At 40.7% G+C, this 27759-nt stretch overlaps 1 protein-coding gene across 1 annotated transcript in view; it reads left to right on the top strand.

The window, feature by feature from the left end:
* Positions 1–27759, top strand: part of Cad89D (cadherin 89D) — a 160008-nt gene that overhangs the window by 98824 nt on the left and 33425 nt on the right. The window contains exons 5-12 of the mRNA XM_045752662.2: positions 8982–9084; positions 10129–10331; positions 13014–13145; positions 13785–14006; positions 16568–16732; positions 19596–20639; positions 23596–23831; positions 24948–25111. Coding sequence (XP_045608618.2) covers positions 8982–9084; positions 10129–10331; positions 13014–13145; positions 13785–14006; positions 16568–16732; positions 19596–20639; positions 23596–23831; positions 24948–25111 — 2269 coding nt within the window. The remainder of the gene's footprint in view (positions 1–8981; positions 9085–10128; positions 10332–13013; positions 13146–13784; positions 14007–16567; positions 16733–19595; positions 20640–23595; positions 23832–24947; positions 25112–27759) is intronic.

Genomic DNA, 27759 nt, shown 5'->3' with positions numbered 1-27759 from the left:
TTGGGCGCAAATCCTTAACTGTAGCCTTTGTTTAACTTAACAGTAAAATGGGTACTTTGTTGTAAACTGATTCTTCGCGGGGGTCGTATTCCAGGGAACATAGGGTTAAGGACTTGCACGAAAACCTACACGTATTAGTGGCTGTACAAAATGTAACAACACTTGTATATATAAATAAAAAAAAAAGTGAGGGTCCAGGACGGACCGAAACGTGCAATTCCTTTCAGGTCATGTGTGTGGGTTGGCTGTCCCACTAATGACACAATGTCATGTGACATATTAGTTGTCAGTCACGTTATTTTGACATTCTTTTCGGTTGCACAAATAATCTTAAATTTGACAAAGGCATGAGTTACAACCATTAACTTGGTTCAAAACGTGTGATTGGAGCTTGACACAATGAAGGTGATCAAGACCTGAGTGCAGGTCGTGTGCTTACTGGCACTTTCAGCATTGTTTCAGCGGCAAAATGTCTTTGCAGACAGCTCTTGACCAGAATAAAAGAATAACTGTCGGTGGCTTTAGAGCTGAAAGCAACATTCAGAACTTGAACTTTTTAGTTTTTGTCGCCAAGATCAGCCAACACTTTCGCCAAGTTGCGTGTGTGAGCCTCTTTCTTCTACAGAAAACCTTTCATCCTGAACCTGTCTGAAATAAAATAGAACTTCCTGGATCTTAACAAACTTTAAACAAAGACTGAGGCACAGGCTTTGTTGAGCGATGAGTCGCCTTACCCGAGCGATGTGCTTTGACCCACCTATTGACAAACTTATTTTTGTTTTAAATATTTAGTTTTATGTCTTTATTCTTTGTTTTGCATATTTACTGTATTACCTGCTATCGAGCAGTGACTGAGCATGTTACGGTACTTTCCACAATAATTCCCAAGCAACAGTTCAACTTGCAGGCGAATGAATCTGAATTATTTAACAGTGGGCATAGTCTTCCCTCAAGCTGTAATTAGGGACCTGGCTGTAAATCAAGTGGTAGGTCGTGTTCCAGGGGAAAACTAGTAGGGTGAAGCTTATGAGATGTGGGGATTGAGAGAGAGCCATCCCTCCTCGACCAGGATTACTACCAGTGAGGAGCCTTGAGCCCCCTATGGCTGTCTCTAGCGGTGAGAGCGCTCAGCTTGGTCCAACAGGCTTACAGGTAGGTACGTTGATGAATTTGATTTTATCAGCTGTGAAGGTGTAGAACGTGAGAGCTGTAGCCGTTCCGGTGATGTCAAGTGGGACAAAATAACGCAGGCGTCCATTTGCCTGTCAGTTTAGTAGGTCAAGCTTGAAGCCACATTTGGTCTGCTCTTTATAGTGTTTAAATGATCTTTCAGGATCAGGTACCTGTTTGTTTCCCATTAGCTGGGGGTGCCATTATCTTGATGCAGAACATGTTCAGTATTTCCGCCTCTTAGAATGGGGAAAAATCAGGGTCTAATAACTTGTTGCCTTTCTGAAACCCCAATGCAGACTTCTTCTAAGTCTTTATGGCCTCAATGTATCGACTTCGCAACATATTTGGGGACGTGGTTCTCTTACGCTTCTAAATTTGTTTTAAAGTATGTGGGAGGACATTAATTTTAGTCTGTTGCTGTGCTGTTTGGTGAACATGGCATCTTTATCAGCAAGATGGAGATCCCAAGCCACACCTAGCCACACCAAGCCACACTGGCCAGAGAAGCCACACCCACCAGGGGCCGGCCCCAGTCTTCGAATAGTCTGAAACCTCACCCTGGGTGTGGTTGGTGAATTATTGCTGCCCCTGTGACTTTGGTTTTTCAATGTATGTGTGGATAGCTACATATTGTTGGTGTTTTGAATCAGCTTGTTGCAAAAAATGTTGTAAAGCTTTTTGTTTGTTTTTATGATAGAGCATACACCATACTCTTACAGGCAAGTTTATTATTATTTTTTTTAATTTTTCCCCGAGGGGCGAGTTTAGTCGGCAGCGGGACTCATCCTGTGAGTGGACACACCGCCATAACAGCATGTACAACACTCCCCAGTAGGAAGAAAACCCGCTGGGTTGTTCATCCTGTCACTTTTACCTAGACACAGTTGGGACTTGCTTAACTACCTCAAGTGAACAGCTTCTCAAACAAGATGATTAACATTGTCAACCCTTAAATCTTACGTTATCTTGCGGGTGCACAAATGGGGAAATCTTTTAAGAACTGGTCTACATTTGACAAATAGTATTTTCTTAACTCAAACAATGTAGAGTTTATTATTCTACACAAATTTCTAATGTCTCTTAGATGTCCACACTCTCTCAGGTAGTGGTCAAGGCGGTGTCAGTCACTCTCATCACAGATTCTGCAACTCCGCTGCTCAGCTGTTGTTTCAATTTCGGATATTTGTATCCAAGACGGATTCTCGCTATTATTGATTCTCTCCCGCGGCCATCTCCTCTTCGGCCATAATGATTGGGATTGCCAGCTACAACCATGTAGTACCATCGTACAAATTCACTGATTTGTGCTTCTATCCTCCTTTCCTTAGTTACCTTATCAAGGTGATGGTGCCTGATAATGCCTCTAATTTGTGGAAGAGTCTTTGGTATGTATTATTCAATATGGTCTCCTTCAGCAGCCTGCACAACTGGGTGCTGAAGGTAACCCTAATGAATACTTCATGGCAAGTTTAATGTTAGCGGTTCTGACTGCACTTGCTGCCTGGGTGTACACCTGTCCATAGTCATTCGTGCAACAGGTGCAACTCTATATGGAGTGGCACAGGCATGAATAGCCATTCCCACTATGTATAATGGCTGGGTTCGGGTGTGATTTCCTTCCGACGATTGCTATAGTTCTGAAGCCTGCCACTTGGTTCTACCACGGGCCTCTAGTCTGGTTACTTGGCTAATGACCATTCTCGTCCGTCCTTTGCGACAGAATGTGTAGGATGCTGATGTAGCTGCACGATTACATTCACTTGTTGCTGCAAGACAACGCTCTTTTAAATGGTGGAGTTCCGAGGGGCTTGTTATTTTCTCGTGTGAGATAAATATCTTGGATGGAAGGTATGATGCCAAGCGCGTTATTACTTTCTCGGTTATGGTGATAAGTTATCTTCCTAAGATGCTGCTTCTGTGATATCTATTGTGAGTTAGGTAGACTTCAGACCTGAGACTAAAAAAAAAAAAAATAGCTAATTTTAGAAATGAGTGAAAACTAACTAAATCTTTCTTAGCTAATTTATATAACATGTTGTCTGCTGTATCCTAGTACTTTTTTTTGTTTAGCTCATTGTAGTTTAGTCGGAAGTGCGTCAGCCTTGAAAGTCCTAAGTATGCTAGTTCAATGCCATTAGTGACTTCAATATGTTTTCCCATTATCCATGACTTCCTCATTCTCTTGACAAAGGACCGTTAATTCAACGAAAAACCGTCCGGAAATATTAATATCCTAGAGTGAGGAGATGGAATTGAGTTTGGAACTGCACTGGCGGTCAGTAAACCTGCAGCGGTAGCCTTAACGAACTCGACGACTGATGAGTGACACGACAAGTCACAGCCCGGCTAGTTAAACATGCGTAATACTCGCTGTTAGCCCACAGTAAACAGGAAACAGAGGAGGAAGCGCAAGTCGCCGTTAAGAGCCGGAGCGGTTAGCAAGCTTGGGAGCCACCCTGGCTAGCCCAGGCAGCAGAGCTTGGGAGCCACCCTGGCCGGCCCAGGCAGCAGAGCTTGGGAGCCACCCTGGCCGGCCCAGGCAGCAGAGCTTGGGAGCCACCCTGGCTGGCCCAGGCAGCAGAGCTTGGGAGCCACCCTGGCTGGCCCAGGCAGCAGAGCTTGGGAGCCACCCTGGCTGGCCCAGGCAGCAGAGCTTGGGAGCCACCCTGGCCGGCCCAGGCAGCGGAGCTTGGGAGCCACCCTTGGCCGGCCCAGGCAGCGGTGCTTGGGAGCCACCCTGGCTGGCCCAGGCAGCGGTGCTTGGGAGCCACCCTTGGCCGGCCCAGGCAGCGGAGCTTGGGAGCCACCCTGGCCGGCCCAGGCAGCGGTGCTTGGGAGCCACCCTGGCCGGCCCAGGCAGCGGAGCTTGGGAGCCACCCTTGGCCGGCCCAGGCAGCGGAGCTTGGGAGCCACCCTGGCCGGCCCAGGCAGCGGTGCTTGGGAGCCACCCTGGCTGGCCCAGGCAGCGGTGCTTGGGAGCCACCCTGGCCGGCCCAGGCAGCAGAGCACCCACACATTTCCCTCACGTGTCTGAGGCTCCAGTGTGTTCTCGGGTAACCAGATAAAAGGACCTGGGGTAAATACTCAAATCAAATGTTTATTCAGGTAAAAGTACATATATACAAGGTGAGGTACAAACATAAAGTTGGGTCTCTAGATAGAGCTAGTACATACTATGTCTAAAGCCACTAATACGAACACCGTTTTGGGCAAGGTGTGGGAAAAACACTTAGACTAAAAATTAATACTAATTGAGATCAAAGCATAAATTGAAACATAAAACTGGTGAAAATCAGCAGTTATTGAAGTTCGTCAACAACAGTATTGTTTGAAAATAGCAAGACATGGGTTGACATTTAGGGGGTAAGGTAGATTACATGGAGTTTATTATGTAGTACTTAGTTTTTATCTTAAACTGGTTGAGAGAGGTACAGCCTTTGACATGATTAGGAAGGTCATTCCCCATTCTGGGACCTTTGATTTGTAGAGCATTTCTAGTTTGGTTAAGGCGCACTCTTGAAATATCAAATAGGTATTTGTTTCTGGTGTGGTGCCCATGGGTTCTGTTACAACCTTCTAGGAAGCGTTTAAGGTCAGGATTGACATTATAGTTCAGAGTTTTAAATATATAGAGTACACATGAGAGGATGTGCAGTGACTTAATATCTAACATATTCAAAGATTTCAGTAAGGGTACCGAGTGCTGTCTGGGGCCAGAGTTTGATAGTGTTCTAATAGTAGACTTGTGTCGAGTAATTAGAGGACGTAGGTGATTTTGGATAGTAGAACCCCAGGCACAAATACCATAATTGAGATTAGGATAGATGAGAGAGAGTAATAGAGCGTCACCAGGGAAGGGCAAGGTACATAATATCTGATCTTGGAAATAATGCCAACTGTTTTAGAATCTTGTTTTGCTGTATTTTGAATGTGGCCCTGGAAATTCAGCTTGTTACCGATGAGAACACCAAGGAATTTACCAGTTTGGAATCAGGGTATGTTGATTTATGGAACAAGAGACCCGGGTAACGCAATAGCCGTGGGATCGCTGGAGTGTTTCAAGCGTAAGATAGACATTTGTGTGAATGATACTGGGTGTATGTAAATGGGAACGGTAGAAGTCCTACTGCAGGTTCCTTGAGTATTATATTCGTATTGGACGAATGTGCGAGCAACCCAGAGCTCGTTCACTCTTCTCTCCTCTTCTCTCTTCTCTCTCTTTCTTCTCTCTCTCTCTTCTCTCTCTCTTCTCTCTCTTTCTTCTCTCTTTCTTCTCTCTTCTCTCTCTTTCTTCTTTTCTCTCTCTTTCTTCTCTCTTCTCTCTTTCTTCTCTCTTCTCTCTTCTCTCTCTCTTTCTTCTCTCTTCTCTCTCTCTCTTTCTTCTCTCTTCTCTCTCTCTTTCTTCTCTCTTCTCTCTCTCTCTTTCTTCTCTCTTCTCTCTCTCTTTCTTCTCTCTCTCTCTCTCTCTCTCTCTCTCTCTCTCTCTCTCTCTCTCTCTCTCTCTCTCTCTCTCTCTCTCTCTCTCTCTCTCTCTCTCTCTTTCTTCTCTCTCTCTCTCTCTCTTTCTTCTCTCTCTCTCTCTCTCTTTCTTCTCTCTCTTCTCTCTCTCTCTCTTTCTCTCTCTTTCTTCTCTCTCTCTCTCTCTCTCTTTTTCTTCTCTCCTCTCTCTCTTTCTTCTCTCCTCTCTCTCTTTCTTCTCTCCTCTCTCTCTTTCTTCTCTCTCTCTCTCTCTCTCTCTCTCTCTCTCTCTCTCTCTCTCTCTCTCTCTCTCTCTCTCTCTCTCTCTTCTCTCTCTCTTCTTCTCTCTCTCTCTTTCTTCTCTCTCTCTCTCTCTCTCTCTCTCTCTCTCTCTCTCTCTCTCTCTCTCTCTCTCTCTCTCTCTCTCTCTCTCTCTCTCTCTCTCTCCTCTCCTCTCCTCTCCTCTCCTCTCCTCTCCTCTCCCCTCCCCTCCCTTCCAAACCCTCTCTCCCCCTGCTTGCTTACATACGCGCGTGTGTTTTCGTGTTGAATGCGTGGTCAGCCAGCCGTTTAGTGAGCGCGTTCTGCATACACCACACCTTGAACAGTTTAGCTGTACTTAAGGCGTTTTTTTTTTAAGGCATCCGGAGCCAAGACGCGTGGGCAGCGCGTGCAGAATCACCAGTCTCCGCACGTTCATAATTACTTGTGAAAGCCCGTATGGCAAACGCCTTAAAAAGCATACAGAACAGTATGCGACTTCTGTTTAAGATCTACTTTTACTCGTTCTAGTCAAATGATCTTAAATATGGCAACTAGTTTGGTGTTGCCATATTGCCGTAGGTACAGTATGGCAGCTAGTTGGGGTTGCCATACACTATGGCAATTAGTTTTGGGTTGCCATACACTATGGCAACTAGTTCGGGGTTGCCATACAATATGGCAACTAGTTTGGGGGTTGCCATACACTATGGCAACTAGTTTGGGGGTTGCCATACACTATGGCAACTAGTTTGGGGGTTGCCATACACTATGGCAACTAGTTTTGAGTTGCCATACAATATGGCAATTAGTTTGGGGTTGCCATACACTATGGCAACTAGTTGGGGTTGCCATAGAAACATGGCAATGCGGTCGCTTTTTTGTTTACTCTCTTAGTATATTTTAGTCTTACTGTGTAGCTGATAAAGTCTCTCTGGGAACCTCGGTAGTTTTCCCTCCTGGCTTACGCTGGGTTAGGTGGGTTGGTTGGGTTAGCATAGGATGGGTTTCGTTTAGGTGGGTTGATTTGGTGGAGGGTGGTGGGTTAGGTTGGATTGGGCGGGACAGGGTGGGTGTTTATGACAGTTTTGTGTAGGTTATGTTGATTGGTTAGACTGGGGGGTTGATTGCTTGGTTGGTTAGATTGATTAATTTAATTAAGTTGGATAAGTTAGATTGGGTATGTAATGTTAGGTTGATTGGTTAATTTAAGTTGATTGGTTATGTTGATTAACCCAATTCGTTCGACAGCGCGCACACAGCCGGCGTGGTACGCATAATCATCGTAGCCTAAACAATTTGACCGCTATTCTGTAGTTATTACTCATGACAAAGATTCGCTGATCACAACAGGTGCGAAACGACCCGTCAGCCTGCTCCGAGAAGCAGCTGAACCACCCTATTCAACCACTTAAGATTGATTACAAGTTGAATCTGTAAACAGGACTGAAGGGCCAGGCAGGTGTAGCGAACCTCTTAAACTCTGACTCGGTCCGAGAATGGCAGGATTTTGCATTGAAATGTATATGTAAACATTTTAATTTGTATAACGGCAGAGTGGAGACGGTGAGTGCCTGGGGGAAATTGCAACCCTCATGTTGCCAGTTGTTGTTGTTGAAAGTGTGTGTGTTAAGGCATTATCTAGTGTTAAGGTGGTTTACTTTGAATACAATGCGTTGTAGGGTGTGTTAAGGGGGGTTTACTTAGAATACAATGCATTGTAGGGTGTGTTATGGTAATTTAATTTGAACGCAATGCATTCAAAACATAGCCCCTCTGTTTAAATCACTAAACATACGCTCCATACATTATCTTTTTCTATTTACACTTGCAAAACCTTGTTCCATGATTCTGATCTTGATCTGAAACTCTTCTCTGATGTAATAACTCCCATTATCACCATAAATATCTCTCTCTTTGATATTCCTAAAGTCAGGCTAAATCTGTACAAACACTCTATGCAAATAGAAGGACCCAGTCTATGGAACTCGCTTCCCAATGAATTAAAAAATTGTCCAACCTATACTTTGCTCAAAGGTAAAATCAGAAAGTACTTAAAAGTAAAACCAAAAAGTACTTAAAAGTAAAACCAAAAAGTACTTAAAAGTAAAACCAAAAAGTACTTAAAAGTAAAACCAAAAAGTACCTAAAAAGTAAAACAATACAATACCTAAAAAGTAAAACAATACAATACCTAAAAAGTAAAACAATACAATACTTAAAAAATTACCCTCACCGTTTTGCCCACCTTGTGCTCCAAACTCACTCCTGTGTATCTCACTCCCCCAGTTGAGTAATTAGGACGTGCAACTTCACCGGTATAATCTATACTATCCATATGTAATGTACTTATAATGTTGAATTGAAATTCTGTTCAGTTCAAATGGCTTTGCAAAACTGTAACACTTAAGCCTCTATATGTGAGTTCTTTTATAGCCCAAAGTACCTTCTTGTATATAAACAAAATAAATAAAAATAGAAGGTGTATCAAGTGGGTTTATTCCGAAGAGGGGTAGGAGGGCTGGAGGGTAGAGCAACGGTCTCACTTCATGCAGGTCGACGTTCAATCCCCAACCGTCCAAGTGGTTGGGCACCATTCCTTTCTTCCATCCCATCCCAATGTACCTATTAATAATTTTCAAATTATGCTACAACGTACCGATCAATATTCTTCAAAATTTCATACAACATAATATGGTAGAAGTAGGATATATGTAGAAGTAGAAGAAATATGAGTGGTAGAAGATTAATCTGTTAGATTAAGGACCTGCCCGAAACGCTATGCATGTTAGTGGCTTTGCAAGAATGTAAAAAATCAATGTTATATACTCTCACAAACCCAGTGTACCTTTTTGTATATATATATATATATATATATATATATATATATATATATATATATATATAAATAAAAAATACCAAAGTGTGGGCGGTAGTGGACCCCTATACCTATCCTGTAGTCCTCAGTTAAATTCAGGTAAATTATAACCTCTAATCCAGTATCATACCCTCTAACCTAGGAATATAACCTCTAACTCAACATTGTAACCAGAAAATCAATATTCATAACCTGAAACTTTGTTCCACAGGTGTCGGTTCAGGTTACGGTGTACGTTGAAGACGTCAATGATCACGCCCCAGCCTTCGTGGCCAAGAACATCACAGTTACCGTTGATGAACTCACGCCTGTCGGTTCGTTTTCTGTTTGAGTTTAGATGCTGTTCGTTTTCTTTTATTATAATATACGTAGACTGTACAATTTATTCATCGGATAATATATCATATCTCTTAAAGAGTATTTATAGTATTTGTATATCTTGTATATATATTTAAATATATCAACATAATTTTTAAGATTTGTACTTTTGCTTAAACCATTGTTGAATGGAAGCCACAGTTAAAATATAACACAACAGGTGCAATAATTAGTAGTCCGGAGCCGCGAGGCATTGGGAGCAATACTTCATCCCCCCGTAGTCATGCCCAACCACTTGGGCTGGACGGTAGAGCGACGGTTTCGCTTCATGCAGGTCGGCGTTTAATCCCCGACTATCCAAGTGGTTGGGCACCATTCCTTACTCACGTCCCATCCCAAATCCTTATCCTGATCCCTTCCCATTGTTACACAGTAGTTAATGACTTGGTGATTTATCCTGATAATTCCCACCCTCCCTCCCCGTAGTCACATATAGGTAAGCACTAACAGGTAAGCACAGTGGCCAAGTTTACTGGGATATCCAAAGTAGACCATGTGACCACCCAGCCACAGGCTGTACTGTGTTATCCGAACATTTGGGCATGACTGCTGAGTGGACAGCGCTCAGTGTTCGTAGTCCTCAGGGCCCGGGTTCGATCCCCGGCGGAGGGGGAAACAAGTGGGCAGAGTTTATTTCACCCTGATGCACTGTTCACCTAGCAATAAATAGGTACCTGGGAGTTAGACAGCTGCTACGGGCTGCTTCCTGGGATATAATATAATGATTTATATAACATCAGTGATATTTTTTTATTGAAATGTTTTACATTAATAAGTTAATTTTTCCTTAAAATTTTGTATTTTAATAATTTGTGCCCAGCAAAGGCAATACATCCACCAGAACAGTATTGAATTTATTCCATAATACTGTATTCATATATTTTTTTTTGGGTGGGGGGGGGGGTGGGGAACTATCCGTTGAAAGGAAATGTAATAACCCGCCAGTAGACTGTCATAACGAGGGCTTGCATCCTCCCCAGGGTTGACAATTCTCCCCGAGATCAGAGTGACAGACGAGGACAAGCCCAACACCGCCAACTCGGAGGTGGAACTCGAGCTTCAGGGAGGCAATGACGGTCACTACTTCACAATGGCTGACAGAAAACGGGGGACCATCACTCTGGCCAAACCTCTGGATTATGATGCTGGCCCAAACAAATTCTTCCTGGAAGTCCTGGCAAAGGTGAGGATCAGTGCGCTGGGTATTAATAACAAGAATCATTATTATTATTATTATTATTATTATTATTATTATTATTATTATAGTGATAATAATAGTAATTGTTAGGATTTAAGGTATGTTGTAGGACTAAGTCTACCTAGGTTAGGCCCGTAATAGTAAGAGACGATGCTCATTTGTCTATAAGGAATACGAGTGATCTACACATGGAACCGATACTGGTGACGTCACATTGTTTTGTAAATAAAGCCATGTGGACGAGACTTCCGTTCCCCCGCCCCCTCCCCCGGTCGAACCTTACCATGGCTTCCCTTAATTGTCGTCGCCCCTCAATAAACAACAAAAACATACCTTACCATGCCCAGACATAACTGTAATCATAACACAAATCATAATTGTATATAAAAAGAGTTATGGAAAATATACATTGTTGGTACAGTACTTGCATTATCCATAGTCACTGCAACAGTCCCTGGGTTGACTATTTAAGGGAAATGATCGGGATAAACATTTAAACAAATCATTTACCTGCATCTATATCTCGCTCATATTGGAAGCCTTGGGGCAAGAAAGGTTCATGCCTTGTGAATCCGAAACGCTATGCGTGTTAGTGGGTTTGCAAGATTGTAAAATTACCACTCTTATGTAATCTCGCAAACCCATTGCAGCTTCATGTAAATAATAATAATAATTTTATTTTATAATAATTTTATTTTATAATAATTTTATTTTAATGCTAATTATTATCATTATTATTATAATCCCATTTTGGTACCGCTGGATTGTTCCACAAATTCTGGATTGTTTCAGGCGTAAGTTAAGACATCCATATATGAATGAGTTTGGGTGGAAATAAATAGTAACTGCCTCATATAGGCAATTATAGGCCTTCTGCAGTTTCCTCAGTGTTAATGTTCAACTGTTCTTTTCGGAAGAGTTATTCCAACAGGACAGTATTTTAAAGTTAAGTAGTTTTTTCAGTTAAATTCTTCAGCAGGTAGACTGTTCTGTGGGTTCTCTGGGGAGGAAAGATACTTCCTATATGTCAGCTCTGTTGGATAACTTGGCCAGCTTGAACTTAAGCAGATCATCAGTAATTGAGAGTTAAGGTAAAAAAAAAAGTGAACAAGTGAAAAAAATATGACTAGCAAAGAAATTACAAGCACATGGAATAAGTGGAAGAAAACTAGAATGGATAAAACAATGGTTAAAACAAAGAAAACAAAGAGTGGTGCTATTTTTGGGTGTGTTAAAGGCATTTGTTAAACTTGAAATCATTGATTTACTTTTCTTAGTTTAAGAACAAAATTTTTCTTCAGTTGTGCACAAAAATGTTCTTCAGTACTATTCAGTGCATCAGTGAGATCTTTCACAATAATTTACTTTATATACTTAAAGAAAAAAAATTGTGGAATCATTTTCTGCGTCCTGAAAAAGATTAAATTTATCCCCTAAGAATCTTAAGTGAATATATGTGATCTTCTTTAATATGGGGTGTTTTGAAATGCATTCTTGCTTAAATAATGTACCTTACTCTGCCATGGTAATACTTTATTACTCTCTCATCCATCCTTGTTTCACCTATGGTATCTGTGCCTGTGGTTCTACTACCCAAATTATCTATGACCCTCTAATTACTAACCACAAATCAGCAGTTAGATAAAGATACTCAAGCCTCAGACAGCACTCGGCCCTTTAAATCTTTGAATATGTTAGATATTAAGTCACTGTACATTCTCTCTAGTGTTCTCTATATAATACGAAGCATTGAACTGAAATGCAAATCCAGGCCTTAAACAGAGGGCTGTAACAGAACCCATGGGAACCACACTAGAAACAAATACCTATTTAAGTGCCACTTAACCCAAGATTGCCACTTAACTAAAAGAAAAAATGTTCTGCAAATCAAACGTTCCAAAAGGTGTAACAACTTTCCTAATCACATCAAAAACTGTCCCTCTCTCAACCAGTTAAGAGAGAAACTAAGAACTACCTAATCAACTGTATGTAATCTCCCTACCTTCCTAGATATCAACCTATGTTTTGCTGTTACTGAACATTAATTACCGAAGTTGTAAAGCTGATGATATCTTCCATGTACAAATTTTAAACAATATTTTTATTCCTTCTGTTTATTTAGTGAAAATTACTACCTGTTGTTCTGTTGAAATCTCTGCTGTACCAATCACAATGTAGTAATTGTTATTGTTTATTTTTGTCTAGTTCAATTCATGTTTGCTTTTGACCTCAGTTAATCTTAAGTTCTTTAGTTTTAAGTTTTATCCTCATGATGCGGGAAACGCTCTGCGTATTAGGCCCTTTTTTTACCTATAAACACTGCATTCTTTTTTTTCTATATGTATGTATGTACTTTTGCTTAAACCTGATCTCCTTGTATTCACCTCCAATCTCTTTGTCCTCACATCCCATCTGCTTGTCCTCACATTCCATCTCCTTGTCCTCACATTCCATCTCCTTGTCCTCACATCCCATCTCCTTGTAGTCGCATCCCAGCTTCTTGTCCTCACATCCCAGCTCCTTGTAGTCACATCCCAGCTCCTTGTCCTCACACCCCAGCTCCTTGTCCTCACATCCCAGCTCCTTGTCCTCATATACTTCATGTCACATGGTTATACAAAGGTAGTGCACTCTACTAATGAATATTGTTCCTGGACACCTTTGCAGGACATGGGCAAACCGTCTCTCAGTTCCACGAGCACGGTAACTGTGGTGGTGGTGGACGCTGACGACCTCCCGCCAGTTTTCTCTCACAACCTCTATTCAGCCCGAGTGACAGAGGTCCCTGGACCTGAGAGAGTGAGTCAAGCACTCCAGTACAGTGAACAAATTGTGTAAAGAATTAAATGTGATAATTTGTGAGACATAAATCTGATGTAATAATGTTCATTGATTATAAGTATTCCACATTTTTTTTTATAATGGTTCATGCCACTTCACCTAGTATGAAAATTAGAAATGGGTTAATAATAATTGTTAATATAATTCAATACAATTTTTAATTTTCTTGTAAAGCTGATAACCAGAGATCTTGTCTCGTTTCTATTAATATAAAGACAAATAATAACATGGCTGAAACAGGTAAGCCAACACACACACGTTAGTTGAATGTGATGATGCTTCTGTTCGTTCTGGACACTGATGCGTCAAGCATTTACACACCACTTACAAAATCTCTACATCTTTTCCTAATTATGGCAGCTTTCTTTACATATATGAAGCAGTTTGAGCTCTGAGATTGTTTATTATAATAATAACAACCTTAGGTTTTAAAGTTTCGAAGCGCATAAACTGTTCAATAAATGTCACAATACTGTCATGATTAAGAAAAGATGTACAGGGTTCGTTAAGTAATTGCATAAATGTTGAATCCTTGCCCTGGAACCCTTATAAGGGTTATATATTTTAATTTGTGAACCTATTTTGTTTTTATTTAAGGGCTTAGATATCCGTGAAGAGGTGGAGGTCTCACCTGGGCCGCTGAGAGCCCGAGATGGGGACGCTGGGAAGAACGTCACCCTGCGCTACTCTCTTGTGGAGTCCCCAGCTGGCGAGTACTTCACCCTTGACCCAGACACTGCCAAGCTCTTCCTCACCAGACACCTTGATCGTGAGAAGCTTCTTGACAACACTTTGACGTTGCATGTCAGAGCCGAACAGGTTAGATGGGGTACAAGCCTAAAGACAAGATTTCTTTTATTAAACTATGCCTTTCATCACAGGTGGCTGTTGTTTTTTCATTGTTACTTTTTGGTGAAATGTGAATACTGTATATTTTTTTAGGGAAATCACTCCCTTGATGTACGATGTGTTCGTGGTAGTTTGCAGATGTTGTGATTCTCTCTTTGGTCCCGCCTCTCAACTGTCAATCAACTGGTGTACAGATTCCTGAGCCTACTGGGCCCTTCATATCTACATGTGTTTGAGACTACGTACCTGTTGACTATCTGTTAGAGATTTTGAGGATCAATGTATCTTTGGCCCAGTCTCTTACCAGGCCTTCTGGTTGCTGGTCTCATCAACCAGGCTGTTCAACGCGGCTACTTGCAGCCTGATGAATGAGTTAAAGCCTGCCTGGTTGATCAGGTATCCTTTGAAGGTACTTTTTAAGTTCTCTTTTGAACACGGCGAGAGGCCAGCCAGTTATGCCCCTTATGTGTAGCAGGAGAGTATTTGATCCCTGATGTTGATCAAGTTCTCTCACAGCGTGCCTATTGCACCTCTGCTTACATAGAAATAATGTACAGATTTTCTGATACTGTACCTCTCTTTCTTGTTTATTGTCTTCCAGTATCTGTCCTTATTTTATAATTGCAGTCTCCGTGGTGTAGTGGTAAGACACTCGCCTGGCGTTCCGCGAGCGCTATGTCATGGGTTCGTATCCTGGCCGGGGAGGATTTACTGGGCACAATTCCTTAACTGTAGCCTCTGTTTAACGCAACAGTAAAATGTGTACTTGGATGAAAAAACGATTCTTCGCGGCAGGGGATCGTATTCCAGGGACCATAGGATTAAGGACTTGCCCGAAACGCTACGCGTACTAGTGGCTGTACAAGAATGTAACAACTCTTGTATATATCTCAAAAAAAAAAAAAAAAAAAAAAAATAATAATCATTGTATTTGTGTCACATTGGAAAACGAAATTCACTTGATTTAAAGTTAATTAGCAAGTGTTTTGCATATGTATGTATCATAGTTTAATGATTTCAGGAGTTATGCATGACTGTTTTTAATAAGTAAAAGGTAATGGTGTGCAGTTCATTGCATTCAAGTTGTACTGTTTACTGTATTGCACTTTATAGGACCATAATTGTGACTTAATGTGTCAAGTATATTTGTTAGATGTTGTATTTCTTATACGTTACTGTTCTCGAATGTTGGGGAAAAGCTGGTAAAGCTTTGTTACCAATAATTTACTGAGTGCTATTGCTGCTGTCCCCCTGTCTCCCAGTCGTCCCCACCATTCTCATCTCCCCCGTCCCTTCGTCCTCCCAACCATCCCCACACCCCCGTCCTCCCAACCATCCCCACACCCCCGTCCTCCCAACCATTCCTCACTCCCCCCGTCCTCACTGCCATTCCCCCCTCCCCCGTCCCTTTGTCCTCCCCACCATGCCCCATTCCACCGTCTCCTTGTCTTAACCATTCCCCACTCCACCGTACCCTCGTCCTCCCCACCATCTCTCACTCCCCCCGTCCCTTCGTCCTCCCTGCCATTCCACCCCTCCCCCTTCCCCCCCTCCCCCTTCCCCTCGTCCTCTCCGTCATCACCTATTTCCCTGTCCCTTTGTCCTCCCCACCGTTGCCCATTCCCTTGCCCGGTGCATTCCCAAATTATCTGATGTTCCTATCAGAAAATTGGGAACATCAAATGATCTGAATTCCCATCACTGAAATATAAGAAAAACAATTAAAAAAATCGAAATGAAAAAAATAGAACTATACAAATATGTTGACCAAACCACACACTAGAAAGTGAAGGGACAACGACGTTTCGGTCCGTTCTGGACCATTCTCAAGTCGATTGTGTGTCATTCTCGTCGCTATATTTATAGCGATAAAAATAAACTATACCTACGAAATGAACGGTATAGTAAACAACACGGCTCAATTCCAATTCACTGTCACACAAAATAATTAAATTAAAATGAAAATAAATCGAAATCTATGAAAATTCAATTTGGCAATGCAATCAGAAACATTTAAATGGAATCGTGACATATTTAATATAGCGTGTGTTGCTCTTACGTGCAACAGATGGCGCCGTTTTCAAAAAAGCATGTTTTTACCCGTCACAGGTGTGGCATCTATATAATAGGTATATAAAAACACAGGCGTATTCGAATGAAACGTTGTATCAAAATTTCAAAGCAATCGGTGAAGAACTTTCGGAGATTAGCGATTTTGTACAAACGAACATTTCCATTTTTATTTATATAAATATATATATAAATACACTGTATACAGCAAAGGTCCCATGAAGGAATAGTGTTAAACACGGTAGAAGGAAGTACCTCAGTGGGATTTACCTGAATGCTTTGAACATGCTTGCCAGAGGAAATAATCAAATACAATATAGAGTTATCTGATAATCAATATCCTTAATTTAAACTAGAAACCCTTACAAATTTCAGGCAGTTGCTCAAATAATTGATATTAGGATATATATACCAGCTAATGAGAATAATTAACTAAATCTAGCAACGTCTCCAAACTCCAGGTGGATGACCCTAGACGTGTGGGATCGGCAGTGTTGGAGGTGGTGGTGGAAGACCTCAATGATAACCTTCCGGAGTTTGTCCATGATGTGTATTCCATCTCCATCATGGAGAACTTGCCTTCTGGCTTTAGTGTTGTTCAAGTCTCCGCATTAGATCCTGATGAGGTAAGCAGTGAAAGACCTCGTTTTATTATATTATACCCCTATTAATACCGTGGGTCAAGGTCCCCCATGGTCCGGTATCTGACCAGGCCTCCTACAGGGTACCCATAGTTGTACAGGTACAGACTTGGGTGCATACAGCTGCACAGGTACAGACTAGGGTGCATACAGCTGCACAGGTACAGTCTAGGGTGCATACAGCTGCACAGGTACAGACTAGGGTGCATACAGCTGCACAGGTACAGACTAGGGTGCATACAGCTGCACAGGTACAGACTAGGGTGCATACAACTGCACAGGTACAGACCAGGGTGCCTACAGGTCTAACATGCAGCTGTAGTTACGTCAGTAACAACCTCATCTGTGCTGTACCTTGCACTGTTGTACAATGTGGGACATTTCTCCTTGAAAACATCACGATTATTATTGGACCTAGAGGCATCATCCATCATGACATTTGCTACCTTTCTGCATGAATTTTTTATTTTCTAATTTCACTCCAAAAATCGTAAACTTTTTCTTAGAATATCAACAACTTCTTTTGATTTTGCAATATTATCGTTCTCTTTCTTAATGCTCTATATATTGTTGATATTGAGCCCTATCTTGAGGTTATCTTGAGTTGATTTCGGGGCTTTGTTTTTAGTGTCCCCGCGGCCCGGTCCTTGACCAGGCCTCCACCCCCAGGAAGCAGCCCGTGACAGCTGACTAACTCCCAGGTACCTATTTACTGCTAGGTAACAGGGGCATAGGGTGAAAGAAACTCTGCACATTGTTTCTCGCTGGCGCCCGGGATCGAACCCGGGACCACAGGATCACAAGTCCAGTGTGCTGTCCGCTCGGCCGACCAGCTCTACGTCTGATCTAGGGTAGCCAATCAGCTCTAGGGTACCCTGTATCTTTCCATAGGTTATGGCCAAAAATAGGTCTTATTTGTAATTCCCTAAGATGATTGTTCTTACAAGGCATACTACTACTACTTATATTTGTCTTAAGAGGAATACTCTCTTTGCTCTCACTAGCACTGACATGACCAATTTACAAAAAGTAATTGAGACTGTTCTGATGAACAGATACTGAAGATTACTGCAGACAATTGCATCTGTTGGGATCTGAGTATCAACACATCTTTATATTAATCAGGTATTTTCAACTAGGTTAGCTCCCAGTTTAGATGAGTTCTAGGGGGGGGATTACGGTTTTCATTAGCAGCAGCAACTTGTGAGGGAGGTATATTGATGGTGGTCATGATGGGAAGATACCAAGACAAGTTATCACCATCACTGATAGCCTTTTACTCACAATCACGAATATTCATTTGAAATATTTGCATAGCACAATCTTTGAACAATAAGGATCATTTTCTTCTGAGAAATCTTACTCATTTTATTCCTAAGGCCATATTTTACTGACTGCTGGTTAGGATCTTGTGCACTTATAGGTGGTTAACATAACGTGCTTGTGCAACACAGATTTGACAAACTGGTCCCATGTTGTCATTCTGGCGCTAGGGAGATAGGGAGATAAATCCACAAGGGCCGTGATGACGGTTCAAACTTACGTCCATGATGATCCCAGACGCGCATTAATCGGGATCCGTGTGTGAGCAGTAGCAATCCCGGTTGCAATTCTTTTGATCATGTCGTGGCTTAATAGATTAAGGCGCGTCTGGGATCATCCTGGACGTAAGTTCGAACCCTCATCACGGTCCTTGTGGATTTATTCATTTGATATATCACGCTATTGTGATTTCTGTGTGTACTGAAGTATGGGCGAAGAGGAAGAATAGCGTGTTGACAGAGCCCGAGTGCATGGGGGAATTGTGTAAAAACCCCGGTTTGAGTCTCTGAGAGACTGCGGGATCCGTGTGAGAGCAGTAGCAATCCTGGTTGCAATTCTTTTGATCATGTTGTGGCTCAGTCGAGTAAGGCCCGTCTGGGATAATCCTGGACGTAAGTTCGAACCCTTATCACGGCCTTACGGATTTATTCACAGGCTACTTGTTCCTCATAAAATTAATTATTATTTCCTGTCCATCTTCATCATTTGTCTGGACTCAGTTCGGCCAGTAGGATCAGCAAGAGAACAAGTTTGATGTCTCTAATGCCAATTGGAGCTGGGAATGGCTTGGTGGGTTTGTGAATGTGTGTTTTTTTTTTTTAGAGGTCATTCTGGAATGGATTCAAAATTTCTCTGGTACTTCCTTAGTACCTGTTAAACCAGTTGGGAAAGTTGCTAAAGATTACTTCTATGTGGGTGTAGAATATCAACTTGCCATGACTGTGTCTTGATTAGTGCAGAATAGAAGCTAGTCTTGAATGTGCCCTGACTGGTGCAGGATAGTGACCAGTCCTGACTGTGCCCTGACTGGTGAAGGATAGTGACCAGTCCTGACTGTGCCCTGACTGGTGCAGGATAGTGACCAGTCCTGACTGTGCCCTGGTTGGTTCAGAAATATAATTTAGACTCTGAAAAGATCTTTTAATTTACTATACTTTTAATGTAATTTTTTTATCCTCTTCTGACAGATTTCTGTTTATTAAGCCAAGAGAATCTACAAAATATTTAATTTGCAACTGACAACACTTCTTTTGTGTGGATGTGTAACAAGTTCTTTTCAGTATTGATAATTTTGCCCACTGACAACAATTTTTTTGTCTTATTCTTTCTTCTCTATTGCTGGTTAAGCATATAAATAAAGATTCATATTTTTCAGTATACAGAATTAATAATATTTGAATCGAGACAGGATACCATGCTTTGTCAACTATGATAAATTCATCAAACTAGATGTGTTTCTATTTCATTGTGATATCATTGTACATTAACTTTATAATGTATTTTTATGTAATTATTTGATTTTTAGGGTATAAATGGAGCTTTCACCTACCGTGTGGTTGGTGGAGACGGAGCTCTGGCAGTCAACCCACACTCTGGCTGGCTAACAGTGGCTGATCACAACTTGCTTGACCGCGAAGACTCTCCCGTCATTAACCTTCAAGTGTGTGCTCACCAGGTCTCACCTCTCGTCAATCCTCTCTCCAAAGAAATCAATGCTCGGCCATCATCATCAGGTGACAGCATGGAAAACAGGAAAATGAAATTTCAAGATAATAGTACAAATACAAGAACTGGAGAATTTATAATGCATGATTGGCATAATGCAACCACTGAAACATCATCAAAAGAGACTTTGGCACTATTGGAAGAAAAGCAAAAACAAACTACTCGAGCTGTAGTACCACGTGTGAGGAGTGTGGAGCAGACAGCAAGTAAACCTGCGCCTGAAACTCGCTCTCCTATTGAACCTCAACACAGCAGACATGGAAGGCAGAGTTTGCTTGCCGATTCAGAAGAGAAAATCCAAGAAATAGGTGAGCAAGACTTGGCAGATGATTCTGATTCCCTCGATGTAACAAAAGCACCGGAAATGCAAATCCAGCAGCAAGGACATCCAGGGAGAAAGAAACAAATTTCAAGCGCAGAAAATAAATTTATGGAAAGAAATAGTCCTGGGATACAAGATAGCTTAGTGCCCCCTTCAGCACCTCCAGCTTCTTCGCCAGCACCTTCGCCAAAAGTCTCTAAAACAAATGATACTGACAACAAAGCAATTTTGCAAAAAATTAGACAAGTAATTATACATCGCAGAAAAATTGTCAACAATCGCTCAGTAAGAGAGACTCCAAATCCCTCACGGTGGAACAGATCAACAAACCTTACTGGAAAAGTTGAAGCAGTAAATGATGGATCTGGAGCAGATGGTTCACTTCTTAAACTTGAATCTTCATGTGCTAAAATTGAGCTAACATTGCTAGATGCAAATGACAACAATCCAGTCTTCCTTCCCACCAACCAATACCAATTTTCCATCACAGAGGATGCACAGGAAGGGCACATCATAGGATCAGTAAGTATCTATTTTAGTTATCTTTACCTCACTTCCTTCCTGGATAAATCTGGGTAAATGACAATGTAGCAATCGTTGAATAACTGTTAATTCCATTCACCTGGGCTCTAGGAGACTCGAACCGCGGACCCTACCCTATATGTGTGAGGTCGAAGCTCTATCGACCGAGCTGTTGAGTAGTCTTAATAAAGTAAGTTTCCAGAAACAGCATCCTGCTGGGTTAATGTTTATTTCCATGGAAGTGTAGATGGCAGTTTTGTTAATCGAATGTTACTAGATATAAACAAATTTGCCCATTGAGTCTACTTTAACCTGTAAACCATACACTTATTATGCTGCTGATGTACACTGTATGCAGCTCTTGACAGAAATGAGTACTCCTATATGTTTATTTGTTGACTTACGTAAGGCTTTTGATACAGTTAATCACAGTAAACTATTTCTAAAAGTACACCACCATGGAACCAGAGGTTACTCCCTTTAATACTTACAATCCTACCTCAGTGACCGGCTCCAGAATGTTTGTGAATGATACTAAGTCTCCCACTGTGGCAGTAAACAATGGCTTTCCATAGGGTAGTATTCTTGGTCCTTTCCTCTTTCTTTTTATACCTCAATGATTTTCCTAATGTCACTCGACACTTGAAGCCAAATATATTTGTTGATGACAAAACTTTCACTTTCTCTAATGCTAACACAGTTATTTTAAATGATGCTGTGAATGCTGAATTTAAAAAAACATCCATCAATGGTTGATTGCTAACAAACTTACCCTTAATATTGACAAAGCATTTTACAAATTGTTTGGTAACAATTCCTTCAATCAGATTAACCTAAATATTAACAATTACCAAATACTGTGCAAATTAGAAGGTAAATTCCTTGGAGCTCAAAGTGACAACAAGCTGAACTGCCATACACAAATGCAAGTAAAAAAGTATCAAACAGTAGGCACTCTCTCCAAGACCAAATACCGAGTACCTCGCTCTGCCTTGGTAACACACTATTATTATCACATCTATCCATATTTTACCTATAGTATCTGTGTCTGGGGCTCTACAACCCCAAAATTACCTTCGACCACTAATTACTCAACAAAAATCAGTAATTAGAGCTACTGTATTACAAATTCCAGTCCCAGACATCACTCAGCTCCCTTACTGAAATCCTTGAATATGTTAAGTACAGTATCAAGTCACTGTACCTCCTCGCAAGTTTGCTCTACATGTATAAAACTTTGCACTGCAAACACAATAAAACTTTGCACTGCTTGCACTGCAAGCACTTCCCTGAAGGCTGCAGTAGAACCCATGGGCATCACACGAGAAACAAATATCCTCTTGATATCTCAAGAGTGCGACATAACCCAAGCAAAAATGCTCAGCAAATTAAGGGTCCCAAACTGTGGAATGACCTCCCTAATTAGATAAAAAAATTACACTTCTCTCTCCAGTTTTAAACAGAAACTAGGAAGCCTTATTAACATTATGCAAGCAATTTTCTGAACCTTTTCTTATCCTACATGTCAACCTGTGTTTTGCTGTTATCGTGAATATTATTTTTTAATTCATACTTGCTAGTACTAAATACTGCTCTTCCCTTACACCATAAAGCATTGTATGTTATTTATCTTATTCTCATTTAATTTTAAGAATTAGTTACTTTATATGTACTGCTCAAGCAGATGTTGTTTATAAATATCTCTTATTTAATTGTTAATTTAGACCTTTGCATTTCCTTTCTGGTATTATTGTTAAGAAACTACTGTACTGTCGATAAAACTAGACTCTATTTTCTAATAGTCTATGTCTGTCATCATTAAATATCATCTATATTTTGTATATCATTTGTTATTTTTTTCGGTATTCTTGCTTAGCTTCTTTGTTAGCAATAAGTGTTTGCCGCTTTAATTAATTTTTTTTATCAATTATCCGAAGTTTTTACCCAAAACGCTTTACGTATTAGTGGCTTCATTAATGTGTGTAGCACCTGTCCCTACAATTGTCCGTTCCTCATTTGTTCATTGTACCCGTATCGTTTTGAATCAGAGCTATTTATTATTATTATTATTATTATTATTATTATTATTATTATTATTATTATTATTATTATTATTTTTATTATACTGTATTATTATTGCTGAATTATCTAGCTTACAGTTAGCTGCACATCTCCTAGCAGTAGAAGCTTGTTCTAGCCAATCTATTCTCAATATTAGACAAGAATAAAATTTGAAGTTATTTGGCCTAATCCGAAGCATACGAATCTACAGCTCACAAAATCTATCAAAAACCGATGCTCATTAGTCCATGGAAACGTCAAAATTGTGGGGCTTTGAAATTTACCGAGTCACTGGAATTTTGACGTTGTGGTTGACTGTTAGAGTTTTGGTACATTATGAAGAGAGGGTGTATGCATTATTATATGGATATTTATGATGATATTTAGAGCATCAATGACAATACAGCACATATTAGATGAGGGTTGATGAATATCAGTTTTGACGATTTTTTTATACCAGCATGACAGTTCACCTGGGGACGACTTGACAGTTCACGTGGGGATGGCTTGACAGTTTACCTGGGGATGATATTGGCAGCAGTGTCAAAACTGAGGTTCTTTATTTACATTTAAGCAGCTCATTTTGTATGCATTCACTGCAGTGGTTGGAATAGGTAAAGTGAGATGATCTTGATTGGTGAGCTTATTGAGGTTCCCAATCACCGCTGAGTTCACAGGAGTTAACAGTGAAAGAGTGACGCCCAGCAGTCCTGCCCACTTACACTGATGCCAGGGGGGGGGGGTACTATTGTAGAATATCTCTTATTATAACACCACTTGCTGTCGCAACACCCAAATAATAATAGAATAATAATGAGTATGTAGTATTGTGAAAAGTTACTGAACATTTTAACAGTATCTTCAATTGGTAATATCATTTGCTCTCATTTTGCAGGTTCTAGCAGAAGACATGGATCAGGGAGGCAATGGCAAGGTCACATACAAGATTCAATCTCGTGGAAATACCACAAGAGGCACCTTGAGGAACGCTCTCATCGTGGATAAGAACACAGGTGTTCTAACGCTGGCCTCTAAGCTGTCTCCTGGCCAGGTCACAGTCTTCATTGAGGCTTCAGATATGCCTTCTAACCCATCCGAGACAAGGACCACATTGGCTATTGTAACTATTGAGTAAGTTTAATTTACGGTTGATTCTTAGTACAGTACTTATTATCATTATTACTATGTAACCTGTCCGTAAACAATGGGGAGCGCTGGACGGGACATTACAGCTCGTCCTCATGAACCATGGCTTAGAGGGATTCCATCCAGCTGCCAAATGCCTGTTCATGAGTGAAAAATGCTTTACACATGACTGACAATTGATAATGTTCACACATTTCTTGAATAGTGCTTCACGCACACAGCCTGTCCTCATCAACAAAGGCCAAATGCTTGTTAATCCCGGTACCAAACCCCCTGTTGTGAATGAAGAACATTTTACACACGACTCTCAACTGATGACACAATACTGTAATTGCCAACTAGCCCTAAACATCTAACTTAACCTATACCTAAATATGCACATTATGCTAATATATAATAATAATAATAATAATAATATATTTCTGAGAAAATTTGTATTTTGAATGACCAGCATGTTAAAATTGATGACTGTGTCTTTGGGGTCGGCGGCTGGATGGAATGAACATTGTGGACTGGTTGAATAAAAATAATTGCCAGCAGAACCTGACTACTTAATCTAAGCTATACCTAACTGCAGAAAAAATTCTAATATACAATAATACTAATTTTATATTTAAGAAAAAATATGACTTTGAATACACATTAAATTAACATTGATGAATGCCTCTTTGGGTTGGCCACTGCTAGGATGTGTCCTAGCCTGATAACAGGTTGACTAACTTCATGCTGTTGCATTTCCTTACTACAATAAAAGTATGGCTGAGATTTAAAAAGCTTTTTTAATAATAGTTTACATATTTTCCCCTTTATTTACCCATTCTTAGTCTTGTTATTTCTCTGCATTTTGGTTTATTCTTTGAATTTCTAATTCAGTTTTCTCTGTGCATCCATCAGAAAGTCTTAGGAACATGACAACAGAAATGAACCAGCATCCTGAGTAACTCCAGGTGAAAAATATTGACGTCTTTGAATGGAATCGAACTCGCATCCTTAGACTTCCAGAGACGGGTGTTCGATATCATTGTATAATCTCAATAATTTCTCATTGATAAGCCATTTTTTATTTCACTGTACATAAATTGTCTTTTCTCGCTTTTTCAGCGTGATGGCGACTCACTCTTGGGAGCCGAGGTTTGTGGGGGCACCATTTGAGCTCTGGGTAGGTGGGGATGCCCCAGTGGGTGCCAGTGTGGGCCAGGTCCATGTAGTGGACTTGCCAGGACCTGAACTGCTCTTTGACATGTTTCATTCTTACCAGGAAGGAGGTAAGTTTTACGAGCGAGTCTATTTTCTACTCTGTATACAGTACATGTACTGCCTATTTTGAATAGATACCTTGAATTAAGGTTCCTGGTAGTACAGTCGGATTTGTTCTCGACTCCCATTCAAGAATTCTGGATTTGAATCTCTGAGAGGACAGAAATGGTTGGGTGCATTTCCTATCACTTAATGTTCCTGTCCACTTAGCAGTAAATAAGTACCTAGGAATTAGTAAGCTTGTTGTGGTGTTTCGTCCTTGGAGAGCCAGTAATTCGACCCTGGAAGGGACCTCGATATAAGCCTAACATGTACTTCATGTATAAACTGGCTTCCTGTCCCCAACACAATAAATTAGATGATGACATACAGTACTCAGTATGCTGCCTGTCTCTTGAATAAGTAATGATAATATGCTTACTATGCTGCCTGTTACTATAATAAATTATGACATTAGACTTAGTATGCATCATGACAGTGACCTGTATCACTCACCAGACAGGAACCAGATAATCAGCTGAACATGATCACTTTTCACTGTTCTGTACTTGTTTTATCGTGTGAATAACCATCAGTGTTCAACTGAATTCACCTGAGGGTCATTAACTCTCTAGTGGCCTTGATGAGGACAGGAAGCTGGCAGCTTGTCAAAGGTCTCCCCTCATTTGTGCTTATGATTTTTTCAAGCTTCATTTTAAAGTTCAACAGAGTTTTGGCATTTTCGGCTTCAATGGGTAAGCGTTTCAATTGGTATATAACCCTGTGGGTGAAAAAGCATCTCCTGTTTTCAGTCCTTCATTGTGGCTAGTTGAGCTTGAAACTTGCTCGATGACCAAACCACACTCCATGATGGAGAAACGACGACGTTTCGGTCCATCCTTGGACCCTTATCAAGTCATATGTGGTCAAATCAAGACCACATACACCTTGATGATGGTCCAGGGTGGACCAAAACGTTGTTGTTTCTTCATTTTCTGGTGTGTGGTTTGGTCATATTCTTAGCCCTGTTATTGTGACTCATCATCTGCAAACTGTTGCTCCTTGTTTGTGTTACATCTGAACTTTTGAAGAAGTTGTCTGGATCAACATCCTCCAAATTGTTCAGTATTTTAAACATTTTGATGAGATCCGCCCTGTCATGTCTGGTTTGCAGTGTTGTTAGCCTTGTGGCTGTCAGTTATTCCTGGTATGAGAGTTGACTTGGTTCTTGAATGATTTTGTTTGCCTGGTATTAACTTTCTCCCATGAAGCTGTCTCTCTTTGAAAATGTGGTCTCTATTCTTGGATACAATAAACCATGTGGGGCGCACCAGAGATTTATACAATTGAATAACTACCTTAGCTAACTATTTTTCCTAATTTAAAATCAAAGGTATACTTGATTATTCCTTGGGCTAGGTTAGCTTTTTTTTTTTACTAACCCGCCCACTTGTTGTGCAGCCTTGTGTGAATGATGGATTCTGACTCCAAGGTCATTATCTACATCACTCTGCTGCAAGGTAATGTTAGTAATTTGGTCCCCAAGTCCAACTGTTGCTATTTATTTTCCAGACTACACATTACTGAGAACTTCCATGGCGAGTTTTGTGCCACGTTGTGTGCTGGTGGTGCACCAGAAAGTGACTTAGTATGATGGTTCTCTCTAACTTCAGTCAGGGACTTTGTTGTGTATTTGTTAATTCAGTTGTTACATTGCTAGGGTGTGTGCTGCCAAGGACTGGTGAAGGCAGATGAAGTATTTTGACATTGAAGACCATCCCTAACATTTCCTATATTAATGTTGGCAGTCAGTTTCCTTTTCTTCAAAGAGAATCTGGATTTACTTGTTGTTTTTATTTTTCAATTGATGCTTTAGGATGGGAAAGGCTCTTCTAGGGGTTCTTTATTGGGTGCTTTAGCTGCAGGGGCTTGGATTCGTTACCTGGGGTCCTATTCTCCACCACTAGCTGTGGTTACTAAGAGAATTCGGTCCTCTCATTCATGCAAGAATGACATGTTTGCAAAAGTTTTTCTGTCCATATCCACAATGTATTGTACCTGTGTTAACCCCGTGAAAATTCCATATTTGTTAAATTTTTCAGGGTCTTAGCCTATAAAGTTAAGGTTTGTTCTCCCTATCCACACACTTTTGAAAACATTTTCCTTAAATGTTTCCATGGACTTTCATTCCACTACTTAACCTAAGAATAGATTGAAATTGGCTACAATAGTTGGTTTATTCATTATCATTCCTGATAAAACAAAATTATATGCAGCCTTACCCCCCACATACAAGTATTTTCACTGCATATCCAAAGGGTATGCAGTGAACCTTAACCTTAACAGTTAAGATAGTTTACGCACTCCGAGACAGTTAAATTTCATTAGGCAACAATCATTTGTTATCATAGTCGACCCTCAAAATGCGCTTATGGTGCTTTTTTGTTTGTATACAAATGAGGCCAAGTTTCATAATGCGGCAATGTTGACAATTTACAGGACTACAGTTTATGGTGATGCTAAGACTATGATGATATAGTGATGCTGAGACTTCATGATGCTTTATAGTACATATATATGGTGAATGGGGGATTGTCATCTTTCAATATATGAATAATGTGCAGACAATAAGTCACAATAAAGTGGCAGAAAATTAGAAGCCCAACCCACACATCTG

This window comes from Procambarus clarkii, chromosome 48 (genome assembly GCF_040958095.1).
Source record: "Procambarus clarkii isolate CNS0578487 chromosome 48, FALCON_Pclarkii_2.0, whole genome shotgun sequence".
NCBI lineage: Eukaryota > Metazoa > Arthropoda > Malacostraca > Decapoda > Cambaridae > Procambarus > Procambarus clarkii.
Note: the sequence above shows the minus strand (reverse complement) of the source record. Positions and strands in the feature narration are given on the sequence as shown.